Source organism: Mixophyes fleayi, chromosome 11, assembly GCF_038048845.1.
Source record: "Mixophyes fleayi isolate aMixFle1 chromosome 11, aMixFle1.hap1, whole genome shotgun sequence".
Lineage (NCBI taxonomy): Eukaryota > Metazoa > Chordata > Amphibia > Anura > Limnodynastidae > Mixophyes > Mixophyes fleayi.
The window spans coordinates 53,666,733-53,684,793 of NC_134412.1; the positions used below are offsets into that span (position 1 = coordinate 53,666,733).

General features: G+C 41.0%; 1 protein-coding gene across 6 annotated transcripts in view; it reads right to left on the minus strand.

Moving 5' to 3' along the window:
- Window positions 1–1,267: 1,267 nt before the first annotated feature.
- BCL9L (BCL9 like) overlaps window positions 1,268–18,061 on the minus strand; it is a 37,223-nt gene continuing 20,429 nt past the window's right edge. For 2 of the 6 annotated variants that reach the window (XM_075190485.1, XM_075190486.1), the window contains exons 2-8: window positions 14,146–14,449; window positions 13,444–13,587; window positions 12,151–12,355; window positions 10,026–10,110; window positions 4,461–6,615; window positions 3,828–3,992; window positions 1,268–3,267 (exon numbers count right to left, since the gene is read on the minus strand). In XM_075190485.1, coding sequence (XP_075046586.1) covers window positions 2,357–3,267; window positions 3,828–3,992; window positions 4,461–6,615; window positions 10,026–10,110; window positions 12,151–12,355; window positions 13,444–13,587; window positions 14,146–14,404 — 3,924 coding nt within the window. In that variant the 5' untranslated portion in view covers window positions 14,405–14,449 and the 3' untranslated portion in view covers window positions 1,268–2,356. The remainder of the gene's footprint in view (window positions 3,268–3,827; window positions 3,993–4,460; window positions 6,616–10,025; window positions 10,111–12,150; window positions 12,356–13,443; window positions 13,588–14,145; window positions 14,450–18,061) is intronic. The other 4 variants (XM_075190490.1, XM_075190487.1, XM_075190488.1 and 1 more) reach the window with 4 other exon arrangements.

Consider the following 18,061-nt stretch of genomic DNA (forward strand, 5'->3'; position numbering starts at 1 on the left):
TATCTATAGGAAGGTGGGGGGAACTGCCCTGCATATCTATAGGAAGGGGGGGGAACTGCCCTGCATATCTATAGGAAGGGGGGGGAACTACCCTGCATATCTATAGGGAGGGGGGAAACTACCCTGCATATCTATAGGGAGGGGGGAACTACCCTGCATATCTAAAGGGAGGGGGGGGACTACCCTGCATATCTATAGGGAGGGGGGGACTACCCTGCATATCTATAGGGAGGGAGAGGAGGGACTGTCATGCATATGTATAGGGAGGGAGAGGGGGACTGTCATACAAATCTATAGGGTGGGAGGGGGGGGCTGCCATGAAAATCTATAGGGAGGGAGAGAGGTTGATATGTATGAAGGAGGGCAGAGGAGGGGGGCTGATATATGTGACTGGGGGAGTTTTGATGTGACGGGGGGGGGATAGCTACAGAGTGGAGGTAAGGAAAATAGCTGGAAGGGGGATGAATGCAGGGTGGGAGGTAAAGAAAATGGCTGCAGCAGGGGTTAAGGAAAATGGCTGTGGGGGGTTGTGGTTAAGGAAAATGGCTGCAGGGGGTATTTAAAAAATAGAGCAGCTTTGGGGGGCAGAATCTCATGATTGTGTGGTGGTCACATGGGTGGTCTCAGCAATCACTAGAAAACTAAATATTAGTGAGATGGGGCTGGTAGAGGTTTGTATTTGATTGACAACAAATATTCAGATATTGCTTATATATGCCTATCCAATGGGGTACTTTTAGCTGGCCATAATGGAGTGTTTTGTTTTAACTAAAGGGCCTAATCATTCAGGGTTTGCATTATAATACATTTTCAAAACAGGACGCCAACTTTCCAGAAGCCAGCGAGAGGATAACAAAGTTGCAAGAGAGAAGAGCAAGAACAGGTAAGAGACAATAGCACAATCTGTCTAAATTTGAATGCTGGAGAATACACCTGAACATTCATATTCAGGAGTGTTCCTATACACCTATATATTCGGAGGAGGGGGGGGGGGCTCTGCGGCCGTATTAGCCTAGGGAGGCCAGAACCCTTAATCAGGCCCTGGATCTGAGGTCCATTACCCTGTCTTTCTGTGTTTTATAAGCCTAAAACTGCTGCTTGGGTTTGAGTTTGTGAATAGTGTGCTGGACTTATATAAGGAGTATTGCAGTTGTGACATAAAAGGAAATATGGATGTGTACCCTGATAAAGTTCCTGCTTATGCCACATTACAGACGAAAACCAAATTCCACAGACTAACAAATATTAAAGATACAAGTACACAACGTTTCACATTTCATTTCTTGTATTTACATTTTTTTTCAAAACCCTTTGCACATTTTCACTGCTTTAATAAAAAAAAATAAAAGAGAAAAAGCCACACTCACAAAAAGATATACAGAGGAAGAGACATCACTGTACAGAGACATTACACTGCACCAACCCATTGCTTCTGCCCACCTTATACATCCCCTACTGGCAATGTCCAGATTTGGTTTACAACTAGATGATAGATAATTATGGAAAGAACAGTGAGGAAGGGTGAAGAGAGAGAAGTTGTTCAGAATATTAAAGATGGGCGAGTCAGATGGTGAAGGTGAAATATGAAAATAAGAGAATCGTGAAAGCTCAGAAAAAGTGATGTGGGAGACACACGAATGTGGGAGACATTAAAAAGACTTTGAAAATTAGAACAAGTCAAGGTTGAAGTGTAACATTAAGGCCTCATACACAATGGCCACTTTCAAACACTTCAAGCTGCACCGTCTTGCATCCAAATTCCAGCCATAGTTCACTGTACATGCCTACTGGTGTTAACAGTGTTCACCAAATGGATCTTAATTTTATTTTTATCTCTGGTGTACAACAGACACTTGAAAAGCACACTTGTGTATGAGGCAAAGAAGTTTTAAGAGATTAAAAACAAAGGATAGACACCTTCCTCCTCACCCTCGTACTTGTTGTAATTGTTATGTTAGATTTGGTTTTATGATTTGTTATACCCACTGTCCAGCGTTGCAGAGTTTTGGAGGGACTTACTATTAAAAAATAATGAAAACGGATTAGACGTATTTAGCTTTTGGAAAGACTAGCAGACAGAGCTGGCACAATAAATGAAAGGTTTATGATGATAAAATGTAATATTGATACAGTACAGGTAGAAGTGAAGAGAATTCAGGGGGACAGAGGAGACAGTAAAAGAAAACACCTTATCAAGGAAAGATTCTAAAGAGAAGCAAGACTAACTGAAAGAACTGGGACAGTGGAGAGGGGACTGAGGGGAAAGGTACTGATCAAAGGAGAAGTTACTAAAGGTTAACCTTTGAAAGTGAATTTTAGCAGGGAGAATGAGGTTGGTGCTAGCGAGTCTCCGACATTAAAATGGTAGGTGTCCAGGTCCTGGGATGTAAGTATCTAAGGATACACTGCGCTGTCTCATTTGGTGTCCAACCATCATGCTTTGTTGTCCATGCAGATGCCCTCCAAGAACACCCTGTGGTGACAACATATTGGCACTCTGTGGGTACATCTCCCCTGACACACTCCGTTGCTTCATAAGCATGAAGTTCTGCTGCGCCATCTGAGGTGGAGGCGCCATTCCTGTCCTACCCATAGGGTGCATAGGTGGCACTCCCAGGGTTCTCTGTGGGCCTGGAAGACTTGGGCCTGAACGACCCGAATGTTGCTCTACCATCATATTTTGCAGGCCAAGAAGGTGCATATTAGTGGGGTGTGGTTTTGGGTGTTGTGTACTTCCTTTGGGAAAGTACTGCAATGTACTACTAGGCTTCTCTGAGGGCATGATCCGGGATAAGTCAAATTCTGGAATACCGCTGGCTGATTGTCGTATTACCTCTCCCAGATCTGGGTCAGTGAGCAGAGATGGAAGACCCGGGCCATAGGGATCTGATAATCTAGGAGGCAAGCGGGGTTGATTTGGTGTTTCATCTGGATAGTGTGGCTGCATGGAACTGCCTCCCCCTCCTTGTGGTAAAGGTGGATTGTGGGGTGTCCCAGGCTGAAGACGTTGTGGGAAGACGAGCTGGTTAGACGACATCATTTGTGACCCAGGACAAGGGCAACAAGGATCCTGGGTTACCGAGGAAATCATCAAGGAGTTCTGAATAGGACCAATTGGTGGATGCATCGGAGGACCAGGCGAACTAAGCATAGGAGGAGGAGGTTCATGGGATAGAGTTGGCTGTCCTTGGAGTCTGATGTTTCCCATTGGGCTTTGTGAAGCATTCAAATTCAAGTGCAGAGAAACAGGAGTATTCATCCCAGGACCTGAAACACATAATATATAATAATATATAGCCAGATAAAGCATGTTTCAACATGTGGCCTATGCCTAGACTTTATTTAAACATTAATTTGCTTCCTTCTCTTAAATAAATCCCCAAACTTATATTATTTGTAAGAAATGTCTTTGGTGAAAATTTGGAACAAAATGTAAACTTAGTTATGAATTGTTGCCTTTAAAATGAGAAGAAAGCATTCTGTACACCGTATTCTAATGTTTGAACAAGGACTATACAAATTTAACATTTTGCACCATAAATTCACTAAGCACACAATTAGTATATGCACTTTTGCCACAGCATTAAGTGAAGAAAGTTGTGTTTCTTCTGATGTTGCTTCTGTTCTTCCTCTGTATCCTACTTATCTGCTCTTCTTTGGGGAGTTCTAAAAGCCTCTCTGCTGCATTGTGTACTATGTACATAATGAGCATAGATCTCCCTAACATTGTATCAAGCTTTAAGAATGTGTTAAACACATATTCCCTAGTTTTCCGATTAATTTCCTCTTGCACACTGACATATACAGTGATAACTCGATGCCCTCACCTTGTAGACTACCTGGTGGAAGAAGAACACGCTCTGGCAATAGCTCATCATCAGAGGTGGCAATCGTTTTGATTGCATTGTGATACAAAGGAGTGGAACTAGGCATGGCATACTTGGACATCTGTGACATCATCAAGGACAGAGGATTCTGGGATGGAGTTCCATCTGAAAAGAAGAGACATCTATGTACACAAGTACAACCATCCACAAAGCATACAGAAACGCTTGAAGAATGATTGTGCAAAACAGCTGGAGGAAAACAGAGAATGGGAATGGAAAATATCTTACAACAGCGATACTTCAAGCACAGGGAATAGGAAATAGGGGATTCCATTGAGGAAGCAGTAGCTTTTTCAACTGCTGTTTTTTTACTTTAGCTATTGTAATAGAGGTTGTTTCATTCTGCCCTTGACAAAGTTCACAGGTGAGACTACGTGGAAAATCAATGCAGGACAGCCTAATAGAATCCACTTGCCTACGTTTCCAAGAGTCACATATACCTGAATAGCGTGACACAACTAAAAATATACCTATACACACTAATTCTGTAAGCAGACACATATTGACACCTATCCACAGATATGTAATTACAAAGTGATGTAATTAAACATTCAGAAAATATTTAATTCATACCCTGTTCAACGACTCCATGTGATGTTGCAGAATTCATGCCTATTCCCTGTTTTCCTTGTGGAATACCTGGACTAGGAATGGCAGTTTTAGGAGATGGTACCCACGCTGGAGAGGGTACATTCATCTGAGGTGACTTTAGTCTGCCAGGGGAGCTGCTGGGTGACCGTCCACTTAAGGATGAGCCCAGTAATTGAGGAGACTTGAGAGAACTTGGGGGATTGGAGGGAGGGAGCACAGCCATCTGACCTCCTGGAGTTTGGGGAGACTTTAGGTTAGCTGAAGGGGATGAGACAAGGGGTGAATTCACTTGTCCAAGTGTGGGAGACTTAAGGTGACTCATAATAGGTGATCCCATCTGATTTACGCTGATTGTCAGTTCTGTTGGTCTGCGACCCATACTCCTGTTGGTAGCCATATGCACTGGTCCAATACCTGCTGGATTGGAGCCAGGTGTTGAGGGCATTGGCATGTGGCTGAGTCGTGTGGTGCTCCCCACAGAACTGTGCTCTGGTCCAAACATGTCTATGCTCATTTCCTGCTGCATGCTGGTATATGGACCCTGCCCTGGGGGAAACCCTGTCTGCCCCTGAGGGAACTGACCTTGAATTACCATCTTCTGGCCACTTCCTGTCATTCCACTGCTGTTTTGTGCTTGTGCTGCCCGCACCAGCTCCTCCGATCCCACTCCTCCTTGAGAACCTATTAGGTCTCCTCCACTCCTCATTTTCTGTGACAGTAGCATGTGTTGGTGGGGTGTCATTTGAAGATTTAGGTTCATATTCATATTGACACTCATGTTCATATTAAGGTTAGCTCCTCCTCCTATTGTTTGATCAAGTTCTCTTACTGGCTGCCCAAGAGTGGGGCTCAGCATACCGCGGGAACCTCCAAAGTCCATGCCCATGGGACGGCCACCACCCATGCTATCACCTTGGAACATTGAAGAGTCACCTTGACGCTGTTGCATCATCATTCGTTCCATATCAATGCCTTGTCCACTGGAAATTGACAATTGTCTCTGCATACCTGCAGGGCGCTTCTCCAATAGCTGTTGTCGCAAGAACTCATCTCGTGAATGAGAATTTAAAAATCTCTCTACTTCTCCCTGACCTCCCCCAGGATATGCCATTCCCCCTTGTGGAAAGCCACCTTGCCCTCCTCCCATTGTTGTCATATCTTCAGGCCACCTGCCTTGTCTCTGCATAACCCCCATTGTGTCCATTGGTAAGTTTTGCATGGCTCCATATCTGCCTGGAAATCGTGAGCCTTGAAATGTGATCCCTCCACCTCTTAGCTGCATTGGCTCCTGCCCCTCTAAGGGTACAGGTAACCGATTACTAATCCACTGTTCACCAGGCTTGCTATGGTAAGGTGGAGGAGGTCCCCTGAGCATCATATCAGGTGCTGACCTCCCATGTATGGACATGTGCTCTTCCTTTCTCCGCTTTTCTGCATAATATTCCTCCTGAAGTTTTCTCCATGCAGCCTGCTCTGGTGTAAGGCTGTCTTGTCCCAACCTTTGCATCATAAGGCTCATCTGATGGCCCATATCAGGTCCAGACTGAGGACCTCCCATGTCTTGTTCCATCCCTGGACCCCCCAAACTTTGGGTCTGAGTGATCATGGACTGCAAGGGCTCCTCATACTTTTTTACTGGGGTTGGAAGGTTTGAAGAGGCATGAGATGGAGGATGAGGAGGTAAAGGTGCCTCTACTGGACTTGGTGTGTGCTTTGAAAATGATTCATTACCAGCACCACTGTGAAGCAACAACCTTTCTATGTCCCTCAAGGTCTGGAGGGATCGTTCCCGATGCTCAAGTTGCTCTCTAGAAAGTCCATCTTGGTTCAGTGTCATACCAGTCCCTTGTGCACTTTTGACAAACCCAGGATCCTCTCCTGGTATTGGAGCAGAAGCTAATGGTGGAGGATTCGAATGGCTACTGACAGGACAGCTACTGCCATTTCCCAGTGTGTTAGGGGTTAACTCTTGGTTTGTCTCCTCAACAACTGATTCAGTTTGCAGTGCAGCAGGAGGGGTCTGATTAGAAGTGGTTGTTGGATGGTTGGCTGGTGTGGGTGAAGCAGAATGGGGTAGAGTGGGCACAGAAACTTCTGCTACTGGATCTGGAGTACTGGAGGATTTCTGGAGAGCATCCTAGATAAATGAGAAATGTTTAAAACATTAAAACCGTTAAAAAATGACCATTCTGAGTTTGAGCCAAATGGCCAGATCCTATAAAGCATAATTAGCGTGCTCAAATGAGGATTGCTGACTCAATCAGATCAGTCATCATCCACCACTTCTGATCATCATCAGATATTTACAGATTAAATTTTGAACAGGATTGATAGTCATTTTGTGCCCATACACTGCAGCCAATTAGTTCTAAAATGACATAAATAGACTGCGGAAGCACCTTAAATTGTTTCAGATGGCTTCAGACACAACATCTGGACTTAGGTTGCAGTCAAAGATCAGAATTTTAACCTCTAATGTTAATTTTTTAATAATATATTACACAATAAACTTCTCAATAATGTAGCTGCTAGTGATTCTTAGCTTGTCCCAATCCTAGGTTTATGTAATCTTTTGTGCATTAAATATGTCAATGCTAACGTGAAAATGTTTATGGACAACAAGATAGGTTAGGTCTATATTTTCACTGCCAATGTAAAGAACAATAACATTTGCTGATAAATTATGTGTATTTTTTTTTTGAATACAGGTAGTCTCATTGCTAAATTAGGGGTTTTAGGAGTAAATTATACTAGCCAAACAGAGCAAGGGGAATTCCAAATTTAGCATACAAAGTCTTCAGTAGTCTGCACTGTGAGTTGCTAATAAACGGCATGTAAGATGATAATGATCTCTTTGCATCACTCTGAAGTGCAATCAAAATAAGCGAGCAACTGTACGAAAAAGTTGATCTGTCATATAATAAACATATATGTAAAGACAAATGAGGACATTTATGAAAACTGGTGCAAAGGAAATTCATGAAAGTTTGCCCTCCCAACTATTGGATAAGGATCGACTACAAAAAATGTGGATGTGTATATGCTATTTTATCACCTTTTTGTAATGTTAGGCTCCTATTCTTGTGCTAATGCATAAGTTTATAGAAGACTGTACTTAGATTAATATGTTTTCCTATTAAAAAGGATGGTAATCATATTTCTGACGCTAATAACACTGACACAAAGAATACCGACACTAAAATGCTGACACTGAAATACTGACAAGTAGGAAATACCCAACGTTGAAAATACGGACATGCAAATATTACCAACAGCCTAAATACCTACATGTAAGAAATCCTGACACAAAATACTGACAGTGTGATTGCAGACAGTGGAAATTTCGACAATCACACTCCTGGCATTAAGAGAACACTGTACAGGGGTTTCCCACACTGTCATGGGAATCCCCGTACAGTATAAAAAGACCTTGCGTCTGTTTATTTCTTATTCTGCGGCAAGATAGTCTTCCATAGAAAACCATAGTGTGCTTGTGTTCTCTTTTTTTTGCCAAGCCTGTTGCAGTGGATTTATTATGGGGTCCTTAATAGACAAGCAGATTTCTCAAGCCACTTTGGATTACAAGTTGGGGTCTTTTGACCAAAGAAAAGAAGATTGTTTACATGGACTTTTGTATACAAAAGGAGGTCTTTATGACTGCAAAAATGATTTTTCATGGAGTTCATGGGGTTCCTTTTGGATTACAAGGTTACAAGATTGCAAGCTTACCTTATAGAAGAAGACATAACAAGGTAAGTATGTGGGATTTATTATCATCATCATCATCACCCTGTATTTATATAGCGCCACTGATTCCGCAGCGCTGTACAGAGAACTCATTCACATCAGTCCCTGCCCCATTGGAGCTTACAATCTAAATTCCCTAACATATACACAGACACAGAAAGACAGACAGAGAGACTAGGGTCAATTTTGATAGCAACCAATTAACCTTAGTATGTTTTTGGAGTGTGGGAGGAAACCGGAGCACCCAGAGGTAACCCACGCAAACACGGGGAGAACATACAAACGGGAATGGAACTCTGGAATTGAACTCATGACTTCAGCGCTGTGAGGCAGAAGTGCTAACCACTTAGCCACCGTGCTAAGTGGTTAGAATGAGGGGTGTGTGATTTAAGGGTTTTTTTGTACTTATTACAGTAATGTGGTATTAAAGAGGGTATTGTGTTTTATTTAACATTTTACTTTGAGGTTCTCCAAGTGTTAGCATGCCCTGGGTATGCTGGTGGTTGTAGTTTTACAAGCACTAGCATGCCCAGACTGTTAATGGCAGCCCTAAAATGGTGTTTTATACTTTTTCATTCTATCCTTTCACTTTATTACCCTACTCCCACCGCCGCAGGAGTGTAGGAAGAGACCTAGTGCTTTCACCACAGGGCTGGTTCTTCCTAAAGGGAGGGCCCTGTACAATTTTTTTTGCAGAACCCACTCCCTAGGGAATCCAGACCCGTGCTGAACAGCCAGGGGTTGGTAGTCATTATGGCAGACGGACCCCTGAGGCGTGTTCCTCTGCTATCGTGCCACCCACCCTTGCTAGTTGGCCTAGTGCTGATTTTCATGAAATCTGAGGGAATCCCACTCACCCCCCAATTTCACAAATACCAGCAGTAGGCGGGCAGCACTAGGGTTAATACTGTTTATAGGGATTTTTAACAGTATATAGCCCCCGGACTCGTTCACATTGCCCTCTTAATGTCGGCAGTGTGATTGTTGGCATTTTCACTGTCGGCAATCACACTGTCAGTATTTTCTATGTGGCAAGATTTCTTACATGTAGGTAATTAGGCTGTCTGTATTTTTTGTATGTCAACATTAGGTATTTCCTACTTAATTAGGTATATTAAATGTTGGCATTTTAGTGTCAGTATTATTTGCGTCGGAAATACATACTACACCCATTAAAAGAGGTTTAGCAGATCAGGGTATTCCTTTCTGAATGTGGGCTAACTGCAGTAATGAACCTAATATTGCTCCTTATTGGAGACAGATTTGTGGGGCGAGATATTTAAGGGAGCTTCAAAGGGTTAGAATTGTGTATATACTGGAAGGCATTCCCTGTTTAATGGGTTGCTCTAGTGCCTTTTTTTATGTCTGCTAAACTACTTGATTTTTTTTTATACTTCCTGGGAGGTGGCCAGTTATAGATATACTTAAGGTCAATTATTAATTCATCTAACAGTATGGCTTTTGCTCCATCCAGGCACATAAACACAGGAAAAGCTCATCTATATTTGCCCATACAACCAATGCAAAAAAAGCTAAATGTCCAAAATTTTTGTCCATATATATTACATGAATTTAATACAGAACCAATATCCCCTCTCATGTCTTAAAGATGTAAGTGAGGCTTCAATAAGCAAACGCTTTCTAGTCCTTTTTCATTTCTTGAATATTGTATGTAATATGTCTGTAACATGACTTCATGACATAACACAATTTTTCATTACTGTCCGCTGTCAGTATGCTTACAATGATATTAATGGATAAAGAAAGCATTTGGCATGTTGAATGACCAGGTTAATATACCTCATCAAGTTTTGCTCGGGGTACATTCTGCTGGTGATAGAGCAGGATGGAATCTGCACGGCCCTGTAAGACAGCTTCGGCAGCCCTGTATGGAAAAAAATTAAGGTAAGAGGAAGCAATGTAAAATGAATATCACTTGAAATTAAAGTGTAATAGGATATATGCCAACAAATGTATCTCCTTTTTTTATTGTGAGTTCCAAAAATACCTTTATTTGTAGGGAAATCACTTCTGAGCATATCAAACATGTTACTAGTAGTTCATGCCTAGCCAGAGGCAATGGAACATTTCTAAAAGTTGTGCACAACAAAAATTGATGTTGTAAATGACGTAGTTGTTGTGGCCATAAGTCAAAAATTGTTAAGCACCTTTATGCTAAACCTGTAACATTAGTGTTGCCACCACAACTATAGCAAATAATGCACATTTTGGGGCAACACTGATTTGGCAGGTGATCCAGTCAGTGTAATGCTATTGGGTATAGGTGACGTACTACACACAAATCTGACAATGAGTGCTGTTCATCTATGCCTCAGCTGAAATCAGCAGCATAAAACCCAATGCTATAGTACAACTCAATGGTGCTTAACAATTTGACTGTGACATGTGACTCATGGCAACAAGACTATTTTTCATCATTTTCCTTTAGGGAAAGCCATTCCAATAAGCAAAATGCCATTAGGTAGGGGTGTGCTAATAATAAAAGCATATGTGGTATTGTCAGCACAACCTACTGTCGTAAAGTAATTGTGCTCAACAACTTTACTTTGGTTTGTTATTTATTGCAACAAAACGATCTTTCATTTTCCTCCTATGAATGCCATACCAAATAGCCAGCGAGAGCAGCTATATAATTCTACTATCATAGCCTCCATGAACTCAGTTTAATTTGGAAGTTGGTGCATTGACACATCTCATAGGAAAAATGTGCACAAACCTGTGGGGTCAGGACCCCAGATGGGGTCTATGAATCTAGTTTTATGGTCCCCTGATTGTTATATGCAATGCATTATACTGGGAACCAGGGGTGTCAAAACAATGGCACAATTATACTAGACAAAAGGGCACACTAACTCTTGGGGTCCCAGGCATGAAGAATGAGTGCTACTCAGGGCCTGATTATCAAATATGCTGGCTAGCTGGCAGCATAAGGAGCAAGGCTTTTGGGGGGCACAAAATATTGGGTTGTGCAAAATTGTGATGGGAGAGGTAAAAAATGAATTTCGTTTAAAAGATAAAAGTTTTTCAACAAAGTAAAAAGAAAACATGGAAGAAAAATGTAGTAAGGTTTTAATCTTGTTGTTTTCCCATGGTAAAGGCTGAAGACATTGAGTCATCCTTGGGCGGGGGCTTGATGATTATATGTGAGTTGGTGAGACAGGCATAGGCTGACAGCTTCCTCCCCTCCACCCTCAGAAGCGCTTGTTCATTCCTCTGTTCCGCTATACAGTTCTGACTTTAACAAAAATGAAATGAGTGACATAGATTGTCATGACGCGGAGTTTAGAAAATACAGGAGCATAAACATTAGTGGGTGGGATGAAGGAAGTCGAATTTTTAAATAAGGTCGAGTTAGATTTCACCTCCAGCGTATTAGCCTGGCATGGAAGGCTAGGGAGCGTTACAAGCATATGAGCATAGGGCAGCCCAGGCACTACAGCCATAGGGAATTGACATGGAGTTGCATTTCAACATTAAGTTACCGCAATCATTTTTTTTATATACCTAGGTGTATACATCTATTTGCTTATCTGAAGCACTGTAAATGTTGTACACTGGTTCAAATTGTGTTTCTGGTATAATGATCCCTTATTATTACTATTCAACTGTCCATAATAAACTATTGATGATATGGATGTAATTAAACTCTCTTAAAAAAAAATGTCTTTCGGATCCTTTAAGTTGTCCATTAACATAGAATTAGGAAGGCATAAACCATTCTGAAACAATCATTGAATTTGAATTGAAATTCATTGACATTCAATTGTTTTATTTATTGATTTAAAATTGTGTCCTAACAGTTTTATTTCTGTATTATTGTATTGTATTTGTACTGTTATTTTACTTGCTGAGTGTTATGGAGGAGATCGCTCTATGGCTACCTAGCAGGGAAAACAGCACTCACGTGTTTGCCAAATATGTTGTGAAGACATAAACATATTGGGAGGGAGTCTTAGATGGGCCTCCTGGCCCTCCTCCCTCACCAAGCAGACTTTGGCCAGCCCCATGTGGCGTGCTGGAAGAGCTGGAGTCATTGAGTCCTGGAAGGGAAGCAGATCCTGATCCTGGCACTGTGGAGGCGGACATCACAGAATCACCAGCATTACAGTCTATCAAGGTGGATAGAGAAAATAATACAAAAGGAAAACAGAGAAGGGACAGGCATAAAGATACAAAAGAAAAGTTAAATCAAATGAAAACAGGTGAAAAAGAAAACAAGACAATTAAATCAAGAAAGTGGAAGTAGATAAAATCAGAGACATTCATAAAAGCATTATAAAAATGGTGGGCAAAAGTATAACACTTAAAAAATATTACAGGGATAAACAAAAGCGTTTGGAAATGAGTAAACAGTAAGGAGGGGGGAGAAAAAATAGATACATGCAAAATATTTTGCAATAGACACTGAAATACTGCCAAATAATATCTCTTTTAGGAAATGCTCATACTAGCCAGCAGATGGCGGCAGTGTTCAGCAACAACTTAAGAGGAGAGACTTTAAGGGTCTCCCTATGTATCAAAGGGAGAAAAACCTGAAGTTTAAATCAGATTTAGAGCTTCCCATATTTAACAACGGTCACTGGCCAGTGAAGACCAATGCCAGTACTATTTTAGACAGGGAATACCCATGCAAAGAGAGTACTAGTAACATCGCTGTTGTCCTATCGCTATTGCCACCTCAGATTGGCAATAGCAGGCTATCTAAACATGAAAAAATGCTTCATTATTGAAATAAATAGCAAGTTGCTTAATTTTACTATTTTATTATTTTAATTTTGGCGAAAGTGGAACTGGAAGCCTGTCCACGCGCATGTGTGACCCATGCATGCTCAGAGAGACACCACACTGGCTGGTAAAACGGCGAGAGGTTTGTCAATGTTGCCAGTCAGTATCGCTGGGGAATGGAGCATGGCTCAGCTGCCCTGGCTAACTTTTACAGTTAAATTTGGCGATAAATCTTCCATAATCGCCCAATATTAATAACTAGACACCTCAATCTAAATATACACTTGTAACTATATGTATACATTATGTTTTAGTTTCCAATGTCACATTTTTACCTTTTATCTAAAAATATTGTTACATCAATTTATAGCACCAGTTGGACTGATAATTTCATCTGTGGAGTTATTTTTAAAAATCACCATTAAATTATTCCTACTAAGTGTACCCATGAAGAGGCAAAGAATTCACTTACTGTGTGGAACCACAAGAGTCTTCTCATCCTCCTCACTGTCTGGTCCTGAGCACCACTCATCTCCACTGTATGGCTGCTTCCGTTCCAAGACACAACGCCTCTTGCTACGGGGGGCTAATTCTCCTGGAACAGTGCATGGAAGAGCTAAACCCATTGAAACAGTAAAAAAAAAACTTAATTACAAGTGCTTAAGAAGTGCTAATTATTATACACAGTATTAGGATGACACCTCCTCTACATGAACTATACTCAAAGTTTTTCTCTCCAAAATGTGTCATTTTTAAGAAGACCCGAAGAAGAGAAATCCTGAAACTTGTTGGCTTTACTAGCCAAGACTATTGTTTTCCTGTATATTACTGTAAGATCACAAAAGGCAAAACCAACCAACAGAATTTTATGTCCCTGCTCAACGTTTTATGACATTCCATGGCTAACCAGTTGTGTAGCTGCAAAGCCACAAGCCTAGATTACACTAGTATTGGTTACATATATCATCAAGTATATATATAGTATCTCAAATGTGACAGAATACCCTGCACTTAAACCATATTTTGTTAGAAAACAAGAAACTGTTACTCTAATTAACATTACAATACATAAAAAGCCTAATACTATAAATAGTTTTATAAATAGGTTTGTCTATATTCAGTACCTAGTCAAACACTAAAATCCCCTAAGCGGCACTTATATTGTGTATCTCACCTTTCGGTTCTGGTTCCACTGAAGGAGTTCCCGGCTCTCTCTGCTCTCCGGCCTCTCCAGCTGAATCTCTCTGCCCTTTGCCATGGTTTGGACCCTGGTTTTGTGTGGTCTTAAGGCCCACACCACTTGGGGACATGTGATTAGCTTTGGGGCCGAGCAGCCCTGTCCCTTTAGGCCCCTGGTTCACATTTGTGAGCTGTGATTGTCCACCATTGCTGGATGCCTTTCCATGATTGGCCAGTTTGCTTTCAGGGTGCATTTGCTTAGTCAAGACTTACACAGATGTCAATGGACGTCAGAGAACCTGCACAAAGAAATGAGAACTCAGCAATATTGTAATATATTCATATTAATTATGACACTACAATAATCTTCCAAATAAATCCATTAACAAGTAAACAATGTAAAATATTGCAGACATAGTATGAAAACATAGATCCTAAAATAAACATGCTACATAATACTACCACTGCTACTAGTACAAGCTAGAGGTGTTCACTGACTCCCGTGTTTGGTTTTGGTTTTGGATCTGGACTAACTTCGTGTTTTGGTTTTGGCAAAACAACCCTTGTGTGTTGTGGTTCCCGTTTTTTTTCTACAAATCCCTTTTTTTTTTTTTTTTAATAAAATCACATAATTTGGCTCTTATTTTATCCCTACATTATTATTAACCTCAAAAACATTAATTTCCAATAATTTCCAGTAAATTTTTGTGAAGTGACAAGAACACTGCTACCCCTCCAGTTTCTGTATGAGCAATGGCATTGGAGAGTGAGAAGAACACTGCTACCCCTGTTTCTGTGTGAGCAATGGCGCTGGATCTCCTGAAGAGGGAGGTACTTATGGAATCCAAAACCCGCAAGATCCGAAAAAGCAACAATGATGTTTGGCCTTGATTCAGATCCGAGAATGCGCGGAGATACCGAGCTGGCTCGCGAGCTTACTCGAATCCCCTAAAGTTCGGGTGGGCTCGGTTTTCAAAAAAGCGAGCCTAAGTATCTCTAGTACAAGCCAGTGTGCCAATTGGCCTATCTGATCTTTCTCTCCCTTTCATTGGTCACTGGTTGTAGCTATATTGGCTACAACCAGTTTCACATTAGACCTGGTGGAAACAGAGAACTCATGAACACATTAAGGGCCTATTTATTAGGCATCCCACCTTTGCCCCATTAATTGTCATCTGTCATTGCAGCAATCACAGATAAATTAACGTGCCAATTTACTATTGAAGTCATGTAGGGACAGCGCATCTGACAGGAAGCTGTCCCTGCGATGACTGCTCTCTAAAGTTAACTCAGAGTTCTGACCCGGAGTCTTTACTGCGCATGCTTGACCCAAGGTTGCACATGCAAAGAGGTAATTTACATAAATGAACACCAAGGAGAGCAGAAAAGCTGCGAACAAGGAACCGATGATCCCTCTACCGAAATGCTCTACCCATAAGATTGAATGGCTAACACCATCCTCAGGTGGCATTGGGCATCAGGTTCAAGTCTCGAAAAGCTAAACTTTTTGGAGCTTAATACATTTGCACATTGAGTATTGTGGGAACTATGGGCCTGATTCATCAAGGTACGCAAACGCATACGCATCTGTGTTTCATACTTTGAGTGACGCAAACCGTTATATTTGCGTTGGAGTTTGAGATTGAGTTGACTTTGAGTGCCGTATCTGCTCTGTTTGCGCTGCGTATGTGGTGTTTTACGTAGCTCAAGTCCCATTTAGCAGATGCGTATGCGTTTGCGTACCTTGATGAATCAGGCCCTATGGTATTAAGCAGTAATTTGCCTAATGCAATAGATCTCCTAAATGTTTTTTTTTTTAAAAAAAATGTTAATTTACTTAAAAATGCCTAAACTATGCGAAAGAGGGTAATTCCGCATGATTTAGGGCTTGATAAATAGGCATTTTAGATCTATGGGCAAGAGGTTTGTTAAGAGTCAGAAAACCAGGACTATCCTGGATACAATGGCTGACCTACTGGTGACCATTACAATCTCACACTACAGAGGAGTATCACAATAACATTTAGCTACTGCATTAAAAAAATAAAAAATATGAATACTATTTCTTGAATTTTACAGAAAGATTACATTTGACAATGTTTGTTATACTAGTTTAGCAATGTCTTTTTTAAACGTCTTTCTTCCTCGGGGAATAGAAGCTCATTTTGTCCTTTATTAGGACCAACCCCACTTAGCTAAAATAGGATAATAATGATGATAATGAAAAATATTATTAAGGTAATGGAATATGTCAAACTTTAAATTTCTATGGTTGAGTAACCTGTTGGGTACACAAATGAGTAGACAGATTAAAGCAAGCACCTTTGTACACACATATATATATATATATATATATATATACACACACACACACACACACACACACACACACACACACTGTATGGACAAAAGTATTCGGATGATTCACCATTACACCAACAAGGACTGTAATGTCATTGTATTCAATATACATATACTTTAATATGGAGTTGTACGCCCTCTTGCAGCGATAACAGCTTCCACTCTTCTTGCCTTTCCACAAGAAGTTGGAGCGTTTCTGTGAGAATTTGTGAACATTTTTACTAAAGAGCATTTATGAGGTCAGGCACCGATGATGGACAAGAAGGCCTGGCTCACAATCTCCATTCCAGTTCATCCCAAAGGTGTCGATGAGGTTGAGGTCAGGGCTCTGTGCTGGCCAGTCATTTTCTTCCACACCGAACTAATCAAAACCATTACTTTGTAGTCATTGGTTTGTGTACTGGGGCACAGTCATGCTGGAATAAAAAACGGGCCTTCCCCAAACTGTTGCCACAAAGGTGGAAGCATAGCATTGTCCAAAATAACTTGGTGTGCTGAAGCATTAAGATTGCCCTTAACTGGAGATAAGGGGCCTAACCCAAACCCCAAAAAACAGCCATTTACCCTTATCCCTCCTCCACCAAACTTCACAGTTGGCATAATGCAGTCAGGCAGGTAATGTTCTCCAGGCATCCTCCAAAACCAGACTCGCCCATCTGACTACCAAGCAGAGAAGCGCGATTCATCACTTCACAGAACACGTTTCTACTGCTCCATAGTCCAGTGTCTGTGTGCTTTACACCACTCCATCCGACGCTTGGCATTAGGTTTTTGTGATGTGAGGCTTGCATGCAGCTGTTCAGCCTTGGAAACCCATTCCATTAAGCTCCCATCGCATAGTTTTTGTGCTTACATGAATGCCAGTGAAAGTTCATAACTCTCCAGCTATGGAATCAGCAGAGTGTTGGCAACTTTTACACACCATGCGTCTTTGCAGTCATTGACCCCACTGTGTGATTTTATGTGGTCTTCCGCCTTATGACTGAGTTGCTGTTGTTCCTAAATTCTTCCACTTTCTAATAATATCACTTACAGATGAAAGTGGAGTATCCAGGAGGAATGAAGTTTCACGAACTGTCTTATTGCAAAGGTGGCATCCTATCACAGTACCATGCTTGAAGTAACTGAGCTCTTCAGAACGTCCAATTGTATCATAAATGTTTGCAAATAAATGTTTGCAAATGGAGACTGCATGGCAAGGTGCTTGATTTTATACACCTCTGGCAACGGCCTCAATTCAATAATTAACAGGTTTGGCCCAATACCTTTGTCCATATAGTGTGTGCGTATATAATATATACACACACATACACTTAAATTTGCATTGTTATTATATCTCTGTGAAGAGCATGAAACTAAAGAAGAAGGATTTCATGACAATACAAAAAATGTGTGAATTTAAAAATAATGCCATGTATTTTTAATGACTTTATAATTTTCACTATTATGTGTACACATAATATTACTTTGATAGTCATTCCTTTAAACAACAATTTACATGAAACATCACAACAGCAGCATTTGAGGGTATAATAATCTGTGTGATTTCA